Below are 18,797 nucleotides of genomic sequence, written 5' to 3'. Positions count from 1 at the left end.
CCCAGAGGGGGAGAAGAGGGGAGACAGGGGCCCAGAGGGGGAGAAGAGGGGAGACAGGGGCCCCAGAGGGGGAGAAGAGGGGAGACAGGGGCCCCAGAGGGGGAGAAGAGGGGAGACAGGGGCCCCAGAGGGGGAGAAGAGGGGAGACAGGGTCCCCAGAGGGGGAGAAGAGGGGAGACAGGGGCCCCAGAGGGGGAGAAGAGGGGAGACAGGGGCCCCAGAGGGGGAGAAGAGGGGAGACAGGGGCCCCAGAGGGGGAGAAGAAGGGAGACAGGGGCCCCAGAGGGGGAGAAGAGGGGAGACCAGGGGAGACAGGGGCCCCAGAGGGGGAGACCAGGGGAGAAGAGAAGAGACAGGGGCCCCAGAGGGGGAGACCAGGGGAGAAGAGAAGAGACAGGGGCCCCAGAGGGGGAGACCAGGGGAGACAGGGGCCCCAGAGGGGGAGAAGAGGGGAGACAGGGGCCCCAGAGGGGGAGAAGAAGGGAGACAGGGGCCCCAGAGGGGGAGAAGAGGGGAGACAGGGGCCCCAGAGGGGGAGAAGAGGGGAGACAGGGGCCCCAGAGGGGGAGAAGAAGGGAGACAGGGGCCCCAGAGGGGGAGAAGAGGGGAGACAGGGGCCCCAGAGGGGGAGAAGAGGGGGGGAGAGGGGGCCCCAGAGGGGGAGAAGAGGGGGGGAGAGGGGGCCCCGGAGGGGGAGACGAGGGAAGGAGAGGGGGCGACGAGGGGGGAGAGGGGGCCCCGGAGGGGGAGACGAGGGAAGGAGAGGGGGCGACGAGGGGGGAGAGGGGGCCCCAGAGGGGGAGACGAGGGAAGGAGAGGGGGCCCCGGAGTGGAGAGAGGGGGCCCCGGGGGGGGGAGAGGGGGCCCCGGAGGGGGAGACGAGGGAAGGAGAGGGGGCCCCGGAGTGGAGAGAGGGAGCCCCGGAGGGGGAGACGAGGGAAGGAGAGGGGGCCCCGGAGTGGAGAGAGGGGGCCCCGGGGGGGGGGAGAGGGGGCCCCGGAGGGGGAGACGAGGGAAGGAGAGGGGGCCCCGGAGTGGAGAGAGGGAGCCCCGGAGGGGGAGACGAGGGAAGGAGAGGGGGCCCCGGAGTGGAGAGAGGGGGCCCCGGAGGGGGGAGAGGGGGCCCCGGAGGGGGAGACGAGGGGGAGAGGGGGCCCCGGAGGGGGAGACGAGGGGGGAGAGGGGGCCCCGGAGGGGGAGACGAGGGGAGAGAGGGGGCCCCGGAGGGGGAGACGAGGGAAGACGAGGGGGCCCCTGAGGGGGAGAGAAGATGAGAGAGAGGGGCCCTGAGGGGGAGAGAGGGGCCCTGAGGGGGAGAGAGAGGGGCCCTGATGGGGAGAGAGGGGGAGACAGGGGCCCCAGAGGGGGAGAGAGGGGGGAGACAGGGGCCCCAGAGGGGGAGAGAGGGGGAGACAGGGGCCCCAGAGGGGGAGACAGGGGCCCCAGAGGGGCAGAGAGGGGGAGACAGGGGCCCCAGAGGGGCCCCAGAGGGGGAGACAGGGGCCCCAGAGGGGGAGTTAGGGGCCCCAGATGGGGAGAGAGGGGGAGACAGGGGCCCCAGAGGGGGAGACAGGGGCCCCAGAGGGGGAGACAGGGGCCCCAGAGGGGGAGACAGGGGCCCCAGAGGGGGAGAGAGGGGGAGACAGGGGCCCCAGAGGGGGAGACAGGGGCCCCAGAGGGGGAGACAGGGGCCCCAGAGGGGGCCCCAGAGGGGCAGACAGGGGCCCCAGAGGGGGGGACAGGGGCCCCAGAGGGGGGGACAGGGGCCCCAGAGGGGGAGACAGAGGCCCCAGAGGGGGCCCCAGAGGGGGAGAAGATGGGAGACAGGGGCCCCAGAGGGGGAGAAGAGGGGAGACAGGGGCCCCAGAGGGGGAGAAGAGGGGAGACAGGGGCCCCAGAGGGGGAGAAGAGGGGAGACAGGGGCCCCAGAGGGGGAGAAGAGGGGAGACAGGGGCCCCAGAGGGGGAGAAGAGGGGAGACAGGGGCCCCAGAGGGGGAGAAGAGGGGAGACAGGGGCCCCAGAGGGGGAGAAGAGGGGAGACAGGGGCCCCAGAGGGGGAGAAGAGGGGAGACAGGGGCCCCAGAGGGGGAGAAGAGGGGAGACAGGGGCCCCAGAGGGGGATAAGAGGGGAGACAGGGGCCCCAGAGGGGGATAAGAGGGGAGACAGGGGCCCCAGAGGGGGATAAGAGGGGAGACAGGGGCCCCAGAGGGGGAGAAGAGGGGAGACAGGGGCCCCAGAGGGGGAGAAGAGGGGAGACAGGGGCCCCAGAGGGGGAGAAGAGGGGAGACAGGGGCCCCAGAGGGGGAGAAGAGGGGAGACAGGGGCCCCAGAGGAGAGAAGAGGGGAGACAGGGGCCCCAGAGGAGAGAAGAGGGGAGACAGGGGCCCCAGAGGAGAGAAGATGGGAGACAGGGGCCCCAGAGGGGGAGAAGAGGGGAGACGAGGGGGCCCCGGAGGGAGAGATGACTGGAGAGAGGGGGCCCCGGAGGGGGAGACGAGGGGGGGGAGAGGGCCCCAGAGGGGGGAGATGAGGGGGTAGAGAGGGCCCCAGAGGGGGGAGATGAGGGGGGAGAGAGGGCCCCAGTGGGGGGAGATGAGGGGGGAGAGAGGGCCCCAGTGGGGGGAGATGAGGGGGGAGAGAGGGCCCCAGAGGGGGAGAGAGGGCCTCAGTGGGGGGAGATGAGGGGGGAGAGAGGGCCCCAGATTGGGGAGATGAGGGGGGATAGAGGGCCCCAGAGGGGGGAGATGAGGGGGGAGAGAGGGCCCCAGAGGGGGGAGATGAGGGGGGGAGAGAGGGCCCCCAGAGGGGGGAGATGAGGGGGGAGAGAGGGCCCCAGAGGGGGGAGATGAGGGGGGAGAGAGGGCCCCAGAGGGGGGAGATGAGGGGGGAGAGAGGGCCCCAGAGGGGGGAGATGAGGGGGGAGAGAGGGCCCCAGAGGGGGGAGAGAGGGCCCCAGAGGGGGGAGAGAGGGCCCCAGAGGGGGGAGATGAGGGGGGAGAGAGGGCCCCAGAGGGGGGAGAGAGGGCTCCAGAGGGGGGAGAGAGGGGCCCCAGAGGGGGGAGATGAGGGGGGAGAGAGGGCTCCAGAGGGGGGAGAGAGGGCCCCAGAGGGGGGAGATGAGGGGGGAGAGAGGGCTCCAGAGGGGGGAGAGAGGGCCCCAGAGGGGGGAGATGAGGGGGGAGAGAGGGCTCCAGAGGGGGGAGATGAGGGGGGAGAGAGGGCTCCAGAGGGGGAGAGAGGGCCCCAGAGGGGGGAGATGAGGGGGGAGAGAGGGCCCCAGAGGGGGGAGAGAGGGCCCCAGAGGGGGGAGATGAGGGGGGAGAGAGGGCCCCAGATGGGGAGAGAGGGCCCCAGAGGGGGGAGATGAGGTGGGAGAGAGGGCCCCAGAGGTGGGAGAGAGGGCCCCAGAGGGGGGAGATGAGGTGGGAGAGAGGGCCCCAGAGGTGGGAGAGAGGGCCCCAGAGGGGGGAGATGAGGTGGGAGAGAGGGCCCCAGAGGTGGGAGAGAGGGCCCCAGAGGGGGGAGATGAGGTGGGAGAGAGGGCCCCAGAGGGGGGAGATGAGGTGGGAGAGAGGGCCCCAGAGGTGGGAGAGAGGGCCCCAGAGGTGGGAGAGAGGGCCCCAGAGGTGGGAGAGAGGGCCCCAGAGGTGGGAGAGAGGGCCCCAGAGGGGGGAGAGAGGGCCCCAGAGGGGGGAGATGAGGGGGTAGAGAGGGCCCCAGAGGTGGGAGAGAGGGCCCCAGAGGTGGGAGAGAGGGCCCCAGAGGTGGGAGAGAGGGCCCCAGAGGTGGGAGAGAGGGCCCCAGAGGTGGGAGAGAGGGCCCCAGAGGGGGGAGATGAGGGGGGAGAGAGGGCCCCAGAGGGGGGAGATGAGGGGGGAGAGGAGGGCCCCAGAGGGGGGAGATGAGGGGGGAGAGAGGGCCCCAGAGGGGGGAGATGAGGGGGGAGAGAGGGCCCCAGAGGGGGGAGAGAGGGCCCCAGAGGGGGGAGATGAGGGGGGAGAGAGGGCCCCAGAGGGGGGAGATGAGGGGGGAGAGAGGGCCCCAGAGGGGGGAGATGAGGGGGGTTAGAGGGCCCCAGAGGGGGGAGATGAGGGGGGAGGGAGGGCCCCAGAGGGGGGAGATGAGGGGGGAGAGAGGGCCCCAGAGGGGGGAGATGAGGGGGGAGAGAGGGCCCCAGAGGGGGGAGATGAGGGGGGTTAGAGGGCCCCAGAGGGGGGAGATGAGGGGGGAGAGAGGGCCCCAGAGGGGGGAGATGAGGGGGGTTAGAGGGCCCCAGAGGGGGGAGATGAGGGGGGTTAGAGGGCCCCAGAGGGGGGAGATGAGGGGGGTTAGAGGGCCCCAGAGGGGGGAGATGAGGGGGGTTAGAGGGCCCCAGAGGGGGGAGACGAGGGGGGAGATGAGGGGGGAGAGAGGGCCCCAGAGGGGGGAGACGAGGGGGGTTAGAGGGCCCCAGAGGGGGGAGATGAGGGGGGAGAGAGGGCCCCAGAGGGGGGAGATGAGGGGGGAGAGAGGGCCCCAGAGGGGGGAGACGAGGGGGGTTAGAGGGCCCCAGAGGGGGGAGATGAGGGGGGAGAGAGGGCCCCAGAGGGGGGAGACGAGGGGGGTTAGAGGGCCCCAGAGGGGGGAGATGAGGGGGGAGAGAGGGCCTATTACTGGGGCCGGTCACCTGAGCTGATAACAAGGCTTGTGTTCCCTAGAAGGAGAAGGGGGAGGAGCCTAGTTCTGAGGTAAATTCTGTCAGTGGCAGTTGCGGTCGGTGTGAGGTGAGGAGGTGACCTGGAGGCGTCCTGTCCTGAGGGGGCTGCTGAACCCTCTGCAGGGGCCGCTGCACACTGGCAGGCATCAGTCCCTAGGACTCCAGGACGTGCAGGGTATCAGTCCCTATTTGTCTAGGGTATCAGTGAGGTGACCTGGAGTCGTCCTGTCCTGAGGGGGCTGCTGAACCCTCTGCAGGGGCCGCTGCACACTGGCAGGCATCAGTCCCTAGGACTCCAGGACGTGCAGGGTATCAGTCCCTTTTTGTCTAGGGTATCAGTGAGGTGACCTGGAGACGTCCTGTCCTGAGGGGGCTGCTGAACCCTCTGCAGGGGCCGCTGCACACTGGCAGGTATCAGTCCCTAGGACTCCAGGACGTGCAGGGTATCAGTCCCTTTTTGTCTAGGGTATCAGTGAGGTGACCTGGAGTCGTCCTGTCCTGAGGGGGCTGCTGAACCCTCTGCAGGGGCCGCTGCACACTGGCAGGTATCAGTCCCTAGGACTCCAGGACGTGCAGGGTATCAGTCCCTTTTTGTCTAGGGTATCAGTGAGGTGACCTGGAGTCGTCCTGTCCTGAGGGGGCTGCTGAACCCTCTGCAGGGGCCGCTGCACACTGGCAGGCATCAGTCCCTAGGACTCCAGGATGTGCAGGGTATCAGTCCCTATTTGTCTAGGGTATCAGTGAGGTGACCTGGAGACGTCCTGTCCTGAGGGGACTGCTGAACCCTCTGCAGGGGCCGCTGCACACTGGCAGGCATCAGTCCCTAGGACTCCAGGACTGGCAGGCATCAGTCCCTATTTGTCTAGGGTATCAGTGAGGTGACCTGGAGACGTCCTGTCCTGAGGGGGCTGCTGAACCCTCTGCAGGGGCCGCTGCACACTGGCAGGTATCAGTCCCTAGGACTCCAGGACTGGCAGGCATCAGTCCCTATTTGTCTAGGGTATCAGTGAGGTGACCTGGAGACGTCCTGTCCTGAGGGGGCTGCTGAACCCTCTGCAGGGGCCGCTGCACACTGGCAGGCATCAGTCCCTAGGACTCCAGGACTGGCAGGCATCAGTCCCTATTTGTCTAGGGTATCAGTGAGGTGACCTGGAGACGTCCTGTCCTGAGGGGGCTGCTGAACCCTCTGCAGGGGCCGCTGCACACTGGCAGGCATCAGTCCCTAGGACTCCAGGACTGGCAGGCATCAGTCCCCATTTGTCTAGGGTATCAGTGAGGTGATTGAGTGTGGAAACTTCTAGAAGGCACAGTGAGTGTTCCCTCAGGATTGGAGTCTCCGCTCTCTATTAAAGATCAGAGATCTGGAGTTTCTTGTCTTGAGAATCCCAGAATCCTGAGACGCTTTCTCCCGGGTAGTGAAGAGCACACGAGCAGCACACAGGAGAGGAGCCGCACCGTCACTGCGGAGGGCAGACCGCCATCATTGTGAGGTTGTGAGGAATGTTCCGGACTGTTCTGTCTGTGACGGATTATTCCCTGCTGCACCGTCCCCACCTCACCATCCCCAGGATCCTAGAGGGGGGAGGGGACAACCCGCCAACACTGCACATGACACCAGAGGTCTACCAGGGGTGGTACAAGAGAGGGGCCCCCAGAGGGGGAGACAAGGGGGAGTGAGGGCCCCCCAGAGGGGGAGACAAGGGGGAGTGAGGGCCCCCCAGAGGGGGAGACAAGGGGGAGTGAGGAGCCCCCAGAGGGGGAGACAAGGGGAAGTGAGGGGCCCCCAGAGGGGGAGACAAGGGGGAGACAAGGGGGAGTGAGGGGCCCCCAGAGGGGGAGACAAGGGGAAGTGAGGGGGCCCCAGAGGGGGAGTGAGGGGGCCCCAGAGGGGGAGACAAGGGGAAGTGAGGGGGCCTCGGCAGGAGGGAGGCGCTGAGAGTGAGTGGAGAGTGAGGGGGCTCGGAGGGAGAGAGACAGGTGTCTATCTCATACTGTTCCCATTCTGCCCGCTCCTCTGAGGGGTTTTCTGTGACTGCAGATATATTTTATCGGCCACCTCTGGGAACAGGACCGGTCCCGGGCCGTCTTTGGGGGGGGGCAGGACCGGTCGCGGGCCACCTCTGTGGGGGGGGCAGGACCGGTCGCGGGCCACCTCTGTGGAGGGGGGGGGGCAGGACCGGTCGCGGGCCACCTCTGTGGAGGGGGGGGGGCAGGACCGGTCGCGGGCCACCTCTGTGGAGGGGGGGGGGCAGGACCGGTCGCGGGCCACCTCTGTGGAGGGGGGGGCAGGACCGGTCGCGGGCCACCTCTGGGGGGGAGGGGGGGGGCAGGACCGGTCGCGGGCCACCTCTGGGGGGGGGCAGGACCGGTCGCGGGCCACCTCCTGAGGGGGAGGGGGGGGCAGGACCGGTCGCGGGCCACCTCTGGGGGGGAGGGGGGGGCAGGACCGGTCGCGGGCCACCTCTGGGGGGGAGGGGGGGGGGCAGGACCGGTCACGGGCCACCTCTGGGGGGGAGGGGGGGGGCAGGACCGGTCACGGGCCACCTCTGGGGGGGAGGGGGGGCAGGACCGGTCGCGGGCCACCTCTGGGGGGGAGGGGGGGCAGGACCGGTCGCGGGCCACCTCTGGGGGGGAGGGGGGGGGGCAGGACCGGTCGCGGGCCACCTCTGGGGGGGAGGGGGGGGGCAGGACCGGTCGCGGGCCACCTCTGGGGGGGGGCAGGACCGGTCGCGGGCCACCTCTGGGGGGGGGCAGGACCGGTCGCGGGCCACCTCTGGGGGGGGGCAGGACCGGTCGCGGGCCACCTCTGGGGGGGGGCAGGACCGGTCGCGGGCCACCTCTGGGGGGGAAGGGGGGGGGCAGGACCGGTCGCGGGCCACCTCTGGGGGGGGAAGGGGGGGGGCAGGACCGGTCGCGGGCCACCTCTGGGGGGGGAAGGGGGGGGGCAGGACCGGTCGCGGGCCACCTCTGGGGGGGAAGGGGGGGGGCAGGACCGGTCGCGGGCCACCTCTGGGGGGGGCAGGACCGGTCGCGGGCCACCTCTGGGGGGGGCAGGACCGGTCGTGGGGCATCTGTAGGGGGGAGGGGGGGGCAGGACCGGTCGCGGGCCACCTCTGGGGGGGAGGGGGGGGCAGGACCGGTCGCGGGCCACCTCTGGGGGGGGCAGGACCGGTCGTGGGCCACCTCTAGGGGGGAGGGGGGGCAGGACCGGTCGCGGGGCAACTGTAGGGGGGAGGGGGGGCAGGACCGGTCGCGGGCCACCTCTGGGGGGGGGGGGCAGGACCGGTCGCGGGCCACCTCTGGGGGGGAGGGGGGGCAGGACCGGTCGCGGGCCACCTCTGGGGGGGAGGGGGGGGCAGGACCGGTCGCGGGCCACCTCTGGGGGGGAGGGGGGCGGGCAGGACCGGTCGCGGGCCACCTCTGGGGGGGGCAGGACCGGTCGTGGGCCACCTCTAGGGGGGAGGGGGGCAGGACCGGTCGCGGGGCATCTGTAGGGGGGAGGGGGGGCAGGACCGGTCGCGGGCATGCATGATTTTAGGCCATTGATCTAGTCTCGGGCGTGCCGCTGTTCGCTTGCAGCCAGCGGAGATGGTGGATTTTGGGCAGGGGATGCCGCGTCTGCTCATGCTGAGGATTGTGTTGTTTTTGTTGACAGGTTTGATCAACAGTCACAAAATTCTCCATGGCGACGCACCAGCACCGCCACCTGCCACTAATCCAAGATGGCCGCCCCCCGGCCAGCCCCGTGCGGTGTTCCATGGCGGAGGGTACCGGCAGCCGCTGCCAGATCAGAGCAGCTGGAAGAAGAAGTATTCACTGGTTAACCGCAGCTCACAAGCCCCGGAGGCGTCTGAGGGGGCAAAGCATCCAGCAGCCGGCGCCCCCTCCCGAAATCTGGGGCGACTGAAGGTGTCCAGGTGTCAGGACGGCCCCGCAGACCGGAACGTCTTCAAGTGGCAAAGTACCGCAACTCAGGAAAGCCGGGCGCGAATAGACCCCACAGCGAATGCCGCTGTGCCCTCCACATCTACACCCAGGAGGGCACAACCCACAGGAGCAGCAGGCCACGGGCCGGCCCGGAGCCACGGAGCTCACACTGAACACTACAGAGGACCAGCCCGGAGCGGGCAGAGAGGCCCACGGACGCCACCGAGCAAACCTGCCCCAGCTCAGGTACCCACAGCCCCGAAACCCCTCGTGTCCCGCGCCAAGACTGACGGCACCTCTGCTTCCCCCAAACCCAACACAAACCGGACCCCGAGCTCAGCCCAACATAGCAACGAAACTGCTGGAAAAGACCCCAAAACCAGGAGGACTAAATACACCTGGGTGGCGGACTCCCCTGTGGGGAAGAAAGTCACTCCCAGCGCCAAGAAAACACCCCCCGAAGGGAAGCAGAAGCCGCCGGAGCCCCCCGTGCCGCTCAGAGGGAAGAAAGGGGGCGCAAAGAGCACAGGGCCAAGGAGTCGCTACAAGTGGAAAGCCGAGAACTTACCTTCTTCCCAAAAAACTGTGCTCACTCCCAGGCAATCGCCTATTGTGCACAGAGGGGTTCAGAAGCCCGGCCCAGTGATCCCCCAATATACCAAAGCTCCGGCAGTGATGGCGACCCCCGCCTCGTTCAGAGACCCCGCAAATACCGGCTACAAGGTGAAAAGCAAAACGAAGATCATCAGGAGGAGGAGCACGTCCAGGTAAGAGCTCTGCGGGGGAGGGGTCTGTAAGAGGTACGTCCGAGGTACTGATCCTGTATTATACCCCGGAGCTGCACTCACTATTCTGCTGGTGCAGTCACTGTGTACATACATTACATTACTGATCCTGAGTTACCTCCTGTATTATACTCCAGAGCTGCACTCACTATTCTGCTGCTGCAGTCACTGTGTACATACATTACTGATCCTGAGTTACCCCCTGTATTATACTCCAGAGCTGCACTCACTATTCTGCTGGTGCAGTCACTGTGTACATACAGGGGGTAACTCAGGATCAGTAATGTAATGTATGTACACAGTGACTGTACCAGCAGAATAGTGAGTGCAGCTCTGGAGGATAATACAGGATCAGTAATGTAATGTGTGTACACAGTGACTGCACCAGCAGAATAGTGAGTGCAGCTCTGGAGTATAATACAGGGGGTAACTCAAGATCAGTAATGTATTATACTCCAGAGCTGCACTCACTATTCTGCTGGTGCAGTCACTGTGTACATATATTACATTACTGATCCTAAGTTACCTCCTGTATTATACTCCAGAGCTGCACTCACTATTCTGCTGGTGCAGTCACTGTGTACATACATTACTGATCCTGAGTTACCCCCTGTATTATACTCCAGAGCTGCACTCACTATTCTGCTGGTGCAATCACTGTGTACATACATTACTGATCCTGAGTTACCTCCTGTATTATACTCCAGAGCTGCACTCACTATTCTGCTGGTGCAGTCACTGTGTACATATATTACATTACTGATCCTGAGTTACCTCCTGTATTATACTCCAGAGCTGCACTCACTATTCTGCTGGTGCAGTCACTGTGTATATATATTACTGATCCGGAGTTACCCCCTGTATTATACTCCAGAGCTGCACTCACTATTCTGCTGGTGCAGTCACTGTATACATACATTACTGATCCTGAGTTACCTCCTGTATTATACTTCAGAGCTGCACTCACTATTCTGCTGGTGCAGTCACTGTGTACATACATTACTGATCCTGAGTTACCCCCTGTATTATACTCCAGAGCTGCACTCACTATTCTGCTGGTGCAGTCACTGTGTACATACATTACTGATCCTGAGTTACCTCCTGTATTATACTCCAGAGCTGCACTCACTATTCTGCTGGTGCAGTCACTGTGTATATATATTACTGATCCGGAGTTACCCCCTGTATTATACTCCAGAGCTGCACTCACTATTCTGCTGGTGCAGTCACTGTGTACATACATTACTGATCCTGAGTTACCTCCTGTATTATACTCCAGAGCTGCACTCACTATTCTGCTCTTGCAGTCACTGTGTACATACATTACTGATCCTGAGTTACCTCCTATATTATACTCCAGAGCTGCACTCACTATTCTGCTGGTGCAGTCACTGTGTACATACATTACATACTGATCCTGAGTCACCTCCTGTATTATACTCCAGAGCTGCACTCACTATTCTGCTGGTGCAGTCACTGTGTACATACATTACTGATCCTGAGTTACCCCCTGTATTATACTCCAGAGCTGCACTCACTATTCTGTTGGTGCAGTCACTGTGTACATACATTACTGATCCTGAGTTACCTCCTATATTATACTCCAGAGCTGCACTCACTATTCTGCTGGTGCAGTCACTGTGTACATACATTACATTACTGATCCTGTATTATACTCCAGAGCTGCACTCACTATTCTGCTGGTGCAGTCACTGTGTACATACATTACTGATCCTGAGTTACCCCCTGTATTATACTCCAGAGCTGCACTCACTATTCTGTTGGTGCAGTCACTGTGTACATACATTACTGATCCTGAGTCACCTCCTGTATTATACTCCAGAGCTGCACTCACTATTCTGCTGGTGCAGTCACTGTGTACATACATTACATTACTGATCCTGAGTTTTCTCCTATATTATACTCCAGAGCTGCACTCACTATTCTGCTCTTGCAGTCACTGTGTACATACATTACTGATCCTGAGTTACCTCCTGTAATATACCCCGGAGCTGCGCTCCCTATTCGGTGTTCTCATGCCCCTCCGTTTTATGTTGCCAGGTCTCCTGCAGATAAGAAGCCCTCACCGCTGCCTCCGGTGGCGGTGCGGAGCCGTTACAGCCTGCGGCGGCGGGGCTCTCCCCGTGTGAAGTCGCCATGTACAGTGAAGAGAAGCTCTCCCCGGGGACTGGTGCACATCTCCAAACACCGGCTGAGAAGACTGCCCCCTCCTGGCAGGCCGCAGTGCTGCGGAGTGCGAGACGGTAGGAGCATGTGCCGTAGCGTTGTATTGTATAGACCAGTGTTGGGGGGTCTCCGTGCACAGTGGGGGGGGGGGGGGTCTGATTCTGGGCCGCCATCGCTATTGCGAGGTCCTCACTGCAGACATACTGATGATTTCATGTTGGGGCCTGTGGTGTACAGAGGGGTGTAAAGCTCTGGTGAAGGAGTTACTGGCGCCCCCTGATGGCATTGTCAGGAGGTGAAGTGCCCATTGATGAGTACGGTATGTGCCCACTCCACATTCTCCCTGCGCTCACGTCTCCTGGCCACGGCAGAGCGTCCGGTGGGGAGGGGAGGAGTGGGGGGGGGGGTGTCATGTGCCTTTTATCCTGCACAGATTTATCATATTTATCATTCCTGCACATACTTGCTATTGTAACCATTTCTGTGAAAACACGAGCACTGACTGCTGACCACCACCCTGAAGTATGAGACTGTTGTCAGAAAACACGATCCCTCAACTGCTGACCACCACCCTGAAGTATGAGACTGGGGTCAGAAAACACGATCCCCCAACTGCTGACCACCACCCTGAAGTATGAGACTGGGGTCAGAAAACACGATCCCCGACTGCTGACCACCACCCTGAAGTATGAGACTGGGGTCAGAAAACACGATCCCCGACTGCTGACCACCACCCTGAAGTATGAGACTGGGGTCAGAAAACACGATCCCCGACTGCTGACCACCACCCTGAAGTATGAGACTGGGGTCAGAAAACACGATCCCCGACTGCTGACCACCACCCTGAAGTATGAGACTGGGGTCAGAAAACACGATCCCCCAACTGCTGACCACCACCCTGAAGTATGAGACTGGGGTCAGAAAACACGATCCCCGACTGCTGACCACCACCCTGAAGTATGAGACTGGGGTCAGAAAACACGATCCCCGACTGCTGACCACCACCCTGAAGTATGAGACTGGGGTCAGAAAACACGATCCCCGACTGCTGATCACCACCCTGAAGTATGAGACTGGGGTCAGAAAACACGATCCCCGACTGCTGACCACCACCCTGAAGTATGAGACTGGGGTCAGAAAACACGATCCCCCAACTGCTGACCACCACCCTGAAGTATGAGACTGGGGTCAGAAAACACGATCCCCCAACTGCTGACCACCACCCTGAAGTATGAGACTGGGGTCAGAAAACACGATCCCCGACTGCTGACCACCACCCTGAAGTATGAGACTGGGGTCAGAAAACACGATCCCCGACTGCTGACCACCACCCTGAAGTATGAGACTGGGGTCAGAAAACACGATCCCCGACTGCTGACCACCACCCTGAAGTATGAGACTGGGGTCAGAAAACACGATCCCCGACTGCTGACCACCACCCTGAAGTATGAGACTGGGGTCAGAAAACACGATCCCCCAACTGCTGACCACCACCCTGAAGTATGAGACTGGGGTCAGAAAACACGATCCCCGACTGCTGACCACCACCCTGAAGTATGAGACTGGGGTCAGAAAACACGATCCCCGACTGCTGACCACCACCCTGAAGTATGAGACTGGGGTCAGAAAACACGAGCCCCGACTGCTGACCACCACCCTGAAGTATGAGACTGGGGTCAGAAAACACGATCCCCGACTGCTGATCACCACCATGAAGTATGAGACTGGGGTCAGAAAACACGAGCCCCGACTGCTGATCACTACCCTGAAATATGAGACTGGGGTCAGAAAACACGAGCCCCGACTGCTGACCAACTCCCTGAAATATGAGACTGGGGTCAGAAAACATGAGCCCCGACTGCTGACCACCACCCTGAAATATGAGACTGGGGTCAGAAAACACGAGCCCCGACTGCTGACCAACTCCCTGAAATATGAGACTGGGGTCAGAAAACACGAGCCCCAGACTGTGCGCGGGCCTGCTTGGTGATGGGCAGGCTGCGCGGAGAGGGGTGATGGGCAGGCTGCGCGGAGAGTGGCGAGTCGCGGAGAGTTTCTTTTCTCTGCTTCCACAATGCAATCAGGACGACATTACAATTTGCTTTCAACCTACAGTGTGGTTTGAAGAGTAACTACTGCTGTGAGGGGCGGGCCGGTGTAGGAGGGGGCGGGCCGGTGTAGGAGGGGGCGGGCCGCGGAGGAGGGTTGGGCCATATGGAATTACCTTTAGGAGAAGCGCTGTATAGAGTTTGTTCTCGGTCTATCCGGGGGTCCGCACAACTCTTGGAGACTAGGGTCCGCCCCCATGTTGGGTGATTTATAGGCAGGAGCGGTGTCACAGGCTTCCCCCTCCTCCCAGTTTTTGGTTTATTCTTCTGTGAGTCCTAGTAACCCTGTGTGGAATATACGTGACTGCGCGCTCTGCCCTGTCATCTATATGTTTGTATCATGTAATATGTGCATTTATGTTTGAGAGAATATCAATAAAAAAGAGTGTTTGGCTCCGGCTGCAGTGTCAGAGCGTTTGGTGCCGGCTGCAGTGTCAGAGCGTTTGGTGCCGGCCGCAGTGTCGGAGCGTTTGGTGCCGGCCGCAGTGTCGGAGCGTTTGGTGCCGGCCGCAGTGTCGGAGCGTTTGGTGCCGGCCGCAGTGTCGGAGCGTTTGGTGCCGGCCGCAGTGTCGGAGCGTTTGGTGCCGGCCGCAGTGTCGGAGCGTTTGGTGCTGGCCGCAGTGTCGGAGCGTTTGGTGCTGGCCGCAGTGTCGGAGCGTTTGGTGCCGGCCGCAGTGTCGGAGCGTTTGGTGCCGGCCGCAGTGTCGGAGCGTTTGGTGCCGGCCGCAGTGTCGGAGCGTTTGGTGCCGGCCGCAGTGTCGGAGCGTTTGGTGCCGGCCGCAGTGTCGGAGCGTTTGGTGCCGGCCGCAGTGTCGGAGCGTTTGGTGCCGGCCGCAGTGTCGGAGCGTTTGGTGCCGGCCGCAGTGTCGGAGCGTTTGGTGCCGGCCGCAGTGTCGGAGCGTTTGGTGCCGGCCGCAGTGTCGGAGCGTTTGGTGCTGGCCGCAGTGTCGGAGCGTTTGGTGCTGGCCGCAGTGTCGGAGCGTTTGGTGCCGGCCGCAGTGTCGGAGCGTTTGGTGCCGGCCGCAGTGTCGGAGCGTTTGGTGCCGGCCGCAGTGTCGGAGCGTTTGGTGCCGGCCGCAGTGTCGGAGCGTTTGGTGCCGGCCGCAGTGTCGGAGCGTTTGGTGCCGGCCGCAGTGTCGGAGCGTTTGGTGCCGGCTGCAGTGTCGGAGCGTTTGGTGCTGGCCGCAGTGTCGGAGCGTTTGGTGCCGGCCGCAGTGTCGGAGCGTTTGGTGCCGGCCGCAGTGTCGGAGCGTTTGGTGCCGGCCGCAGTGTCGGAGCGTTTGGTGCCGGCCGCAGTGTCGGAGCGTTTGGTGCCGGCCGCAGTGTCGGAGCGTTTGGTGCCGGCCGCAGTGTCGGAGCGTTTGGTGCCGGCCGCAGTGTCGGAGCGTTTGGTGCCGGCCGCAGTGTCGGAGCGTTTGGTGCCGGCCGCAGTGTCGGAGCGTTTGGTGCCGGCTGCAGTGTCGGAGCGTTTGGTGCTGGCCGCAGTGTCGGAGCGTTTGGTGCCGGCCGCAGTGTCGGAGCGTTTGGTGCCGGCCGCAGTGTCGGAGCGTTTGGTGCCGGCCGCAGTGTCGGAGCGTTTGGTGCCGGCCGCAGTGTCGGAGCGTTTGGTGCCGGGCTTAGCGTCCAAACCAACGGAAATGTAAGTTTATCTCCAAGCAAGAACTTGTTAGAGCTGGTTCTGCTGCCATCTGGTGGCCGTGTATGGGTATTACAGGCTGCACATCCTATGACTTCCATCTATGGTCACATCATTAGGGGTTGTGTGCACCCCTGAAATCTGCTGAGGTCACTGGGGGCTGAGTATCTCCGTACATGTCTGCCGTACTATTGGAGGGAGGGCGGGCTCGTATCATCGGCTGCCCCTGGCCAGGGTCGGCTGTTACATCCGTTCTGTGCCCCTGTAATGTGTAGGATTGTTTTGCTGCTTGCTGTCAGTGAATGGAAGTGTCTGATCACACCAGAGATATTGATATGGGTGCTGCTGTCACTGCTCAGTGCGTCCAGCAGAGGGCAGCCTGGTGCCAGCGTCACTCCTCACCACCTCTTCTCCCCACAATATGAATGGAGGCCAATGTCACGTCATGTGCAGCTTCACCTGGAGGTCACAAATGGCCCCCCCGCCCCTCCCGTGCTCCCCTCCGCCCCTCCCGTGCTCCCCCCCGCCCCTCACACCTTTGCACCGGCTCATGTTCCACCGCTGATAGCACCCTGATGTAGAATTATCATTGCAAATTGGATTCTTCAAAATGGGTAACCCAAGCTTCAAGGACACTGTAGGACAGGTGACTACAATCTATTACTCCCTGTTATCAGCCATTACAGGGGGTAGCGGTTGTAGGACAGGTGACTGCAATCTATTACTCCCTGTTATCAGCCATTACTGGGGAGGAGACTGTAGGACAGGTGAATACAGTCTATTACTCCCCGTTATCAGCCATAACTGGGGAAGAGACTGTAGGACAGGTGACTACAATCTATTACTCCCTGTTATCAGCCAGTACTGGGGAAGAGACTGTAGGACAGGTGACTACAATCTATTACTCCCTGTTATCAGCCATTACTGAGGAGGAGACTGTAGGACAGGTGAGTTCAGTCTATTACTCCCTGTTATCAGCCATTACTGGAGGACAGTGCAGTACTCTCTATAGCTCGCTGTTATCAGGCTGGGGCTGGTGAGTGACCGCGGTGATCTCGCTTCTGGTCCTTCCATGTGTGTATTTGTCCCTGGCTCCTCTGTGCTGCGGGCAGGTTGGGGTTAATGTCACCGGCAGCTGGGCTGTGACCCCGCACATAAATCATTATCGCCCCCTGGAGCCGGTGTCAGTGCTGGAGGCGCAGGGGGGGATCATCGGTGAAAGTTCACATATTTGGCACTCTGCCCCCCAACTCCCCCCCCTCACCCCCGGCCTCATCACCGCCTGTATGTGACGGTGTCCGGTTTCTGATGACAAGTTTAGCACCTACAGGTGGCAAGAATTTTGGGATTTCTCCCCCAGACCCCCACCGGACACAGACCTGAGACAGTGGCCCCGAATTCACAGGACGAGACTCCCTTACATCTGTGCTGTTGGGGGTCTTTTGGTAGGTGCCCCCCCCCATCTGTAGAGGACGGGGGCCCGTTACATCTGTGCTGTTGGGGTATCTTGGTAGGTGCCCTGCATCTGTAGAGGACGGGGCCCCTTACATCTGTGCTGTTGGGGTATCTTGGTAGGTGCCCCCCCCGCCTGTAGAGGACGGGGCCCCTTACATCTGTGCTGTTGGGGTATCTTGGTAGGTGCCCCCCCCTCCATCCGTCTGTAGAGGATGGGGCCCCTTACATCTGTGCTGTTGGGGTCTCTTGGTAGGTGCCCCCCCCACATGTAGAGGACGGGGCCCGTTACATCTGTGGAGATGAGCGAGTAGCGTGATATTGGTATTCTCTTTCCTTGTAACGAGCACTGTGTAATATGCGTGTATTTGTTCTGAATAGCGAGTGCAAGTCACTGGGAAATGCGAGTAATGTTCTGCTGGAGCCAGCGCAGAGGTCTGGAGGCTGAGGACAAGGCTGCAATGGAGGGAAAGTGATGACACTGAATGGGGAGAGGCTGGAGAATATGCTGCCTGCATTTCTGACTCACATGTGGTTTCTGGGATCCCCTGAAGCCTCACAGAGGCAGTTCCATGTAGCTTCAGTCTATCGGTGCCCTGCAGTGTATGTCGCACTGCTCTGCACAGCCCCGCAGTGTCTCGCACAGCCCCGCAGTGTCTCGCACAGCCCCGCAGTGTCTCGCACAGCCCCGCAGTGTCTCGCACAGCCCCGCAGTGTCTCGCACAGCCCCGCAGTGTCTCGCACAGCCCCGCAGTGTCTCGCACAGCCCCGCAGTGTTCGCACAGCCCCGCAGTGTCTCGCACAGCCCCGCAGTGTCTCGCACAGCCCCGCAGTGTCTCGCACAGCCCCGCAGTGTCTCGCACAGCAGTGTGCGAGCAGCTGCGGGATGACGAGCGCCGACATCAGGAGGTTAGCTCAGATCATTACCAGCTGTGATGACCTCCGCTGATCTCGTGACATCATCACTCGTCACTGACTTCCATGACGCTGCATTCTCACATGATGTCTCGCGGACGGCACGAGACTGACTAGCGGTGATGTCATGGGCTCACAGGACAGTTCCCGTGAGAACGCAGTGGCCATGGAACTCAGTGACAAACGCTGACCTCACGAGTTAATGACGTCGGCGCTCGTCATCCCTTGCAGTGACCTGGGCTGACCTCATGATGTTGGCTCAGGTCACTGCACGGCTCTCCCAGCCAATGGGGAACATTCTGCTCTTCATTGACTGGGACAGTGAATATGGTATGGATCGTTGTGGGACCTCCTTATTGGATTACGCCGGACCCGGATTTGTTTTCCTTTTCAATAAATTGGTGAAAGAGGGAATGTTTTGGGAGTGTTTTTTCAAATAAACTTTTTTTGGCTTTTTTTTTTTATTACTGACTGGGTTGGTGATGTCGGGTATCTGATAGACGCCTGACCTCACCAACCCCAGGGATGATGCCAGGTGACATTACACAGCTAGTATCAACCCCATATATTACCCCATTTGCAACCGCACCAGGGCAACGCGATGAACTGGGGATGAAGCGCCAGGATTGGCGCATCTAATGGATAAGCCATTTCTGAGGTGCTTGCGGCCTGCTATTTTTAGGCTGGGGAGGGTCCAATAACCATGGACCTCGCTAGTCTGAGAATACCAGATCACAGCTGTCCGCTTTACCTTGGCTGGTGATCCAATTTGGTGGGGACCCCACATTTTTTGTTTTAAATTATTTATTTACTTTAAAATAACAGCGTGGGGTGCACTCTATTTCTTCGGCGCTCCATTGGGAGACCCAGACGATTGGGTGTATAGCTACTGCCTCCGGAGGCCACACAAAGTATTACACTAAAAAGTGTAAGGCCCCTCCCCTTCTGCGTATACACCCCCCGTGGGATCACGGGCTGCTTCAGTTTTATGCTTTGTGCGAAGGAGGTCAGACATCCACGCATAGCTCCACTGTTTTAGTCAGCAGCAGCTGCTGACTATGTCGGATGGAAGAAAAGAGGGCCCATACT

The 18,797-nt window shown here is 61.9% G+C and overlaps 1 protein-coding gene across 1 annotated transcript in view; it reads left to right on the top strand.

The window, feature by feature from the left end:
* Positions 1–8,322: 8,322 nt before the first annotated feature.
* Positions 8,323–18,797, top strand: part of ZC3H3 (zinc finger CCCH-type containing 3) — a 236,009-nt gene continuing 225,534 nt past the window's right edge. The window contains 2 exon segments of the mRNA XM_075352670.1: positions 8,323–9,392; positions 11,472–11,674. Coding sequence (XP_075208785.1) covers positions 8,323–9,392; positions 11,472–11,674 — 1,273 coding nt within the window.

This window comes from Anomaloglossus baeobatrachus, chromosome 6 (genome assembly GCF_048569485.1).
Source record: "Anomaloglossus baeobatrachus isolate aAnoBae1 chromosome 6, aAnoBae1.hap1, whole genome shotgun sequence".
NCBI classification, from domain to species: domain Eukaryota; kingdom Metazoa; phylum Chordata; class Amphibia; order Anura; family Aromobatidae; genus Anomaloglossus; species Anomaloglossus baeobatrachus.
Note: the sequence above shows the minus strand (reverse complement) of the source record. Positions and strands in the feature narration are given on the sequence as shown.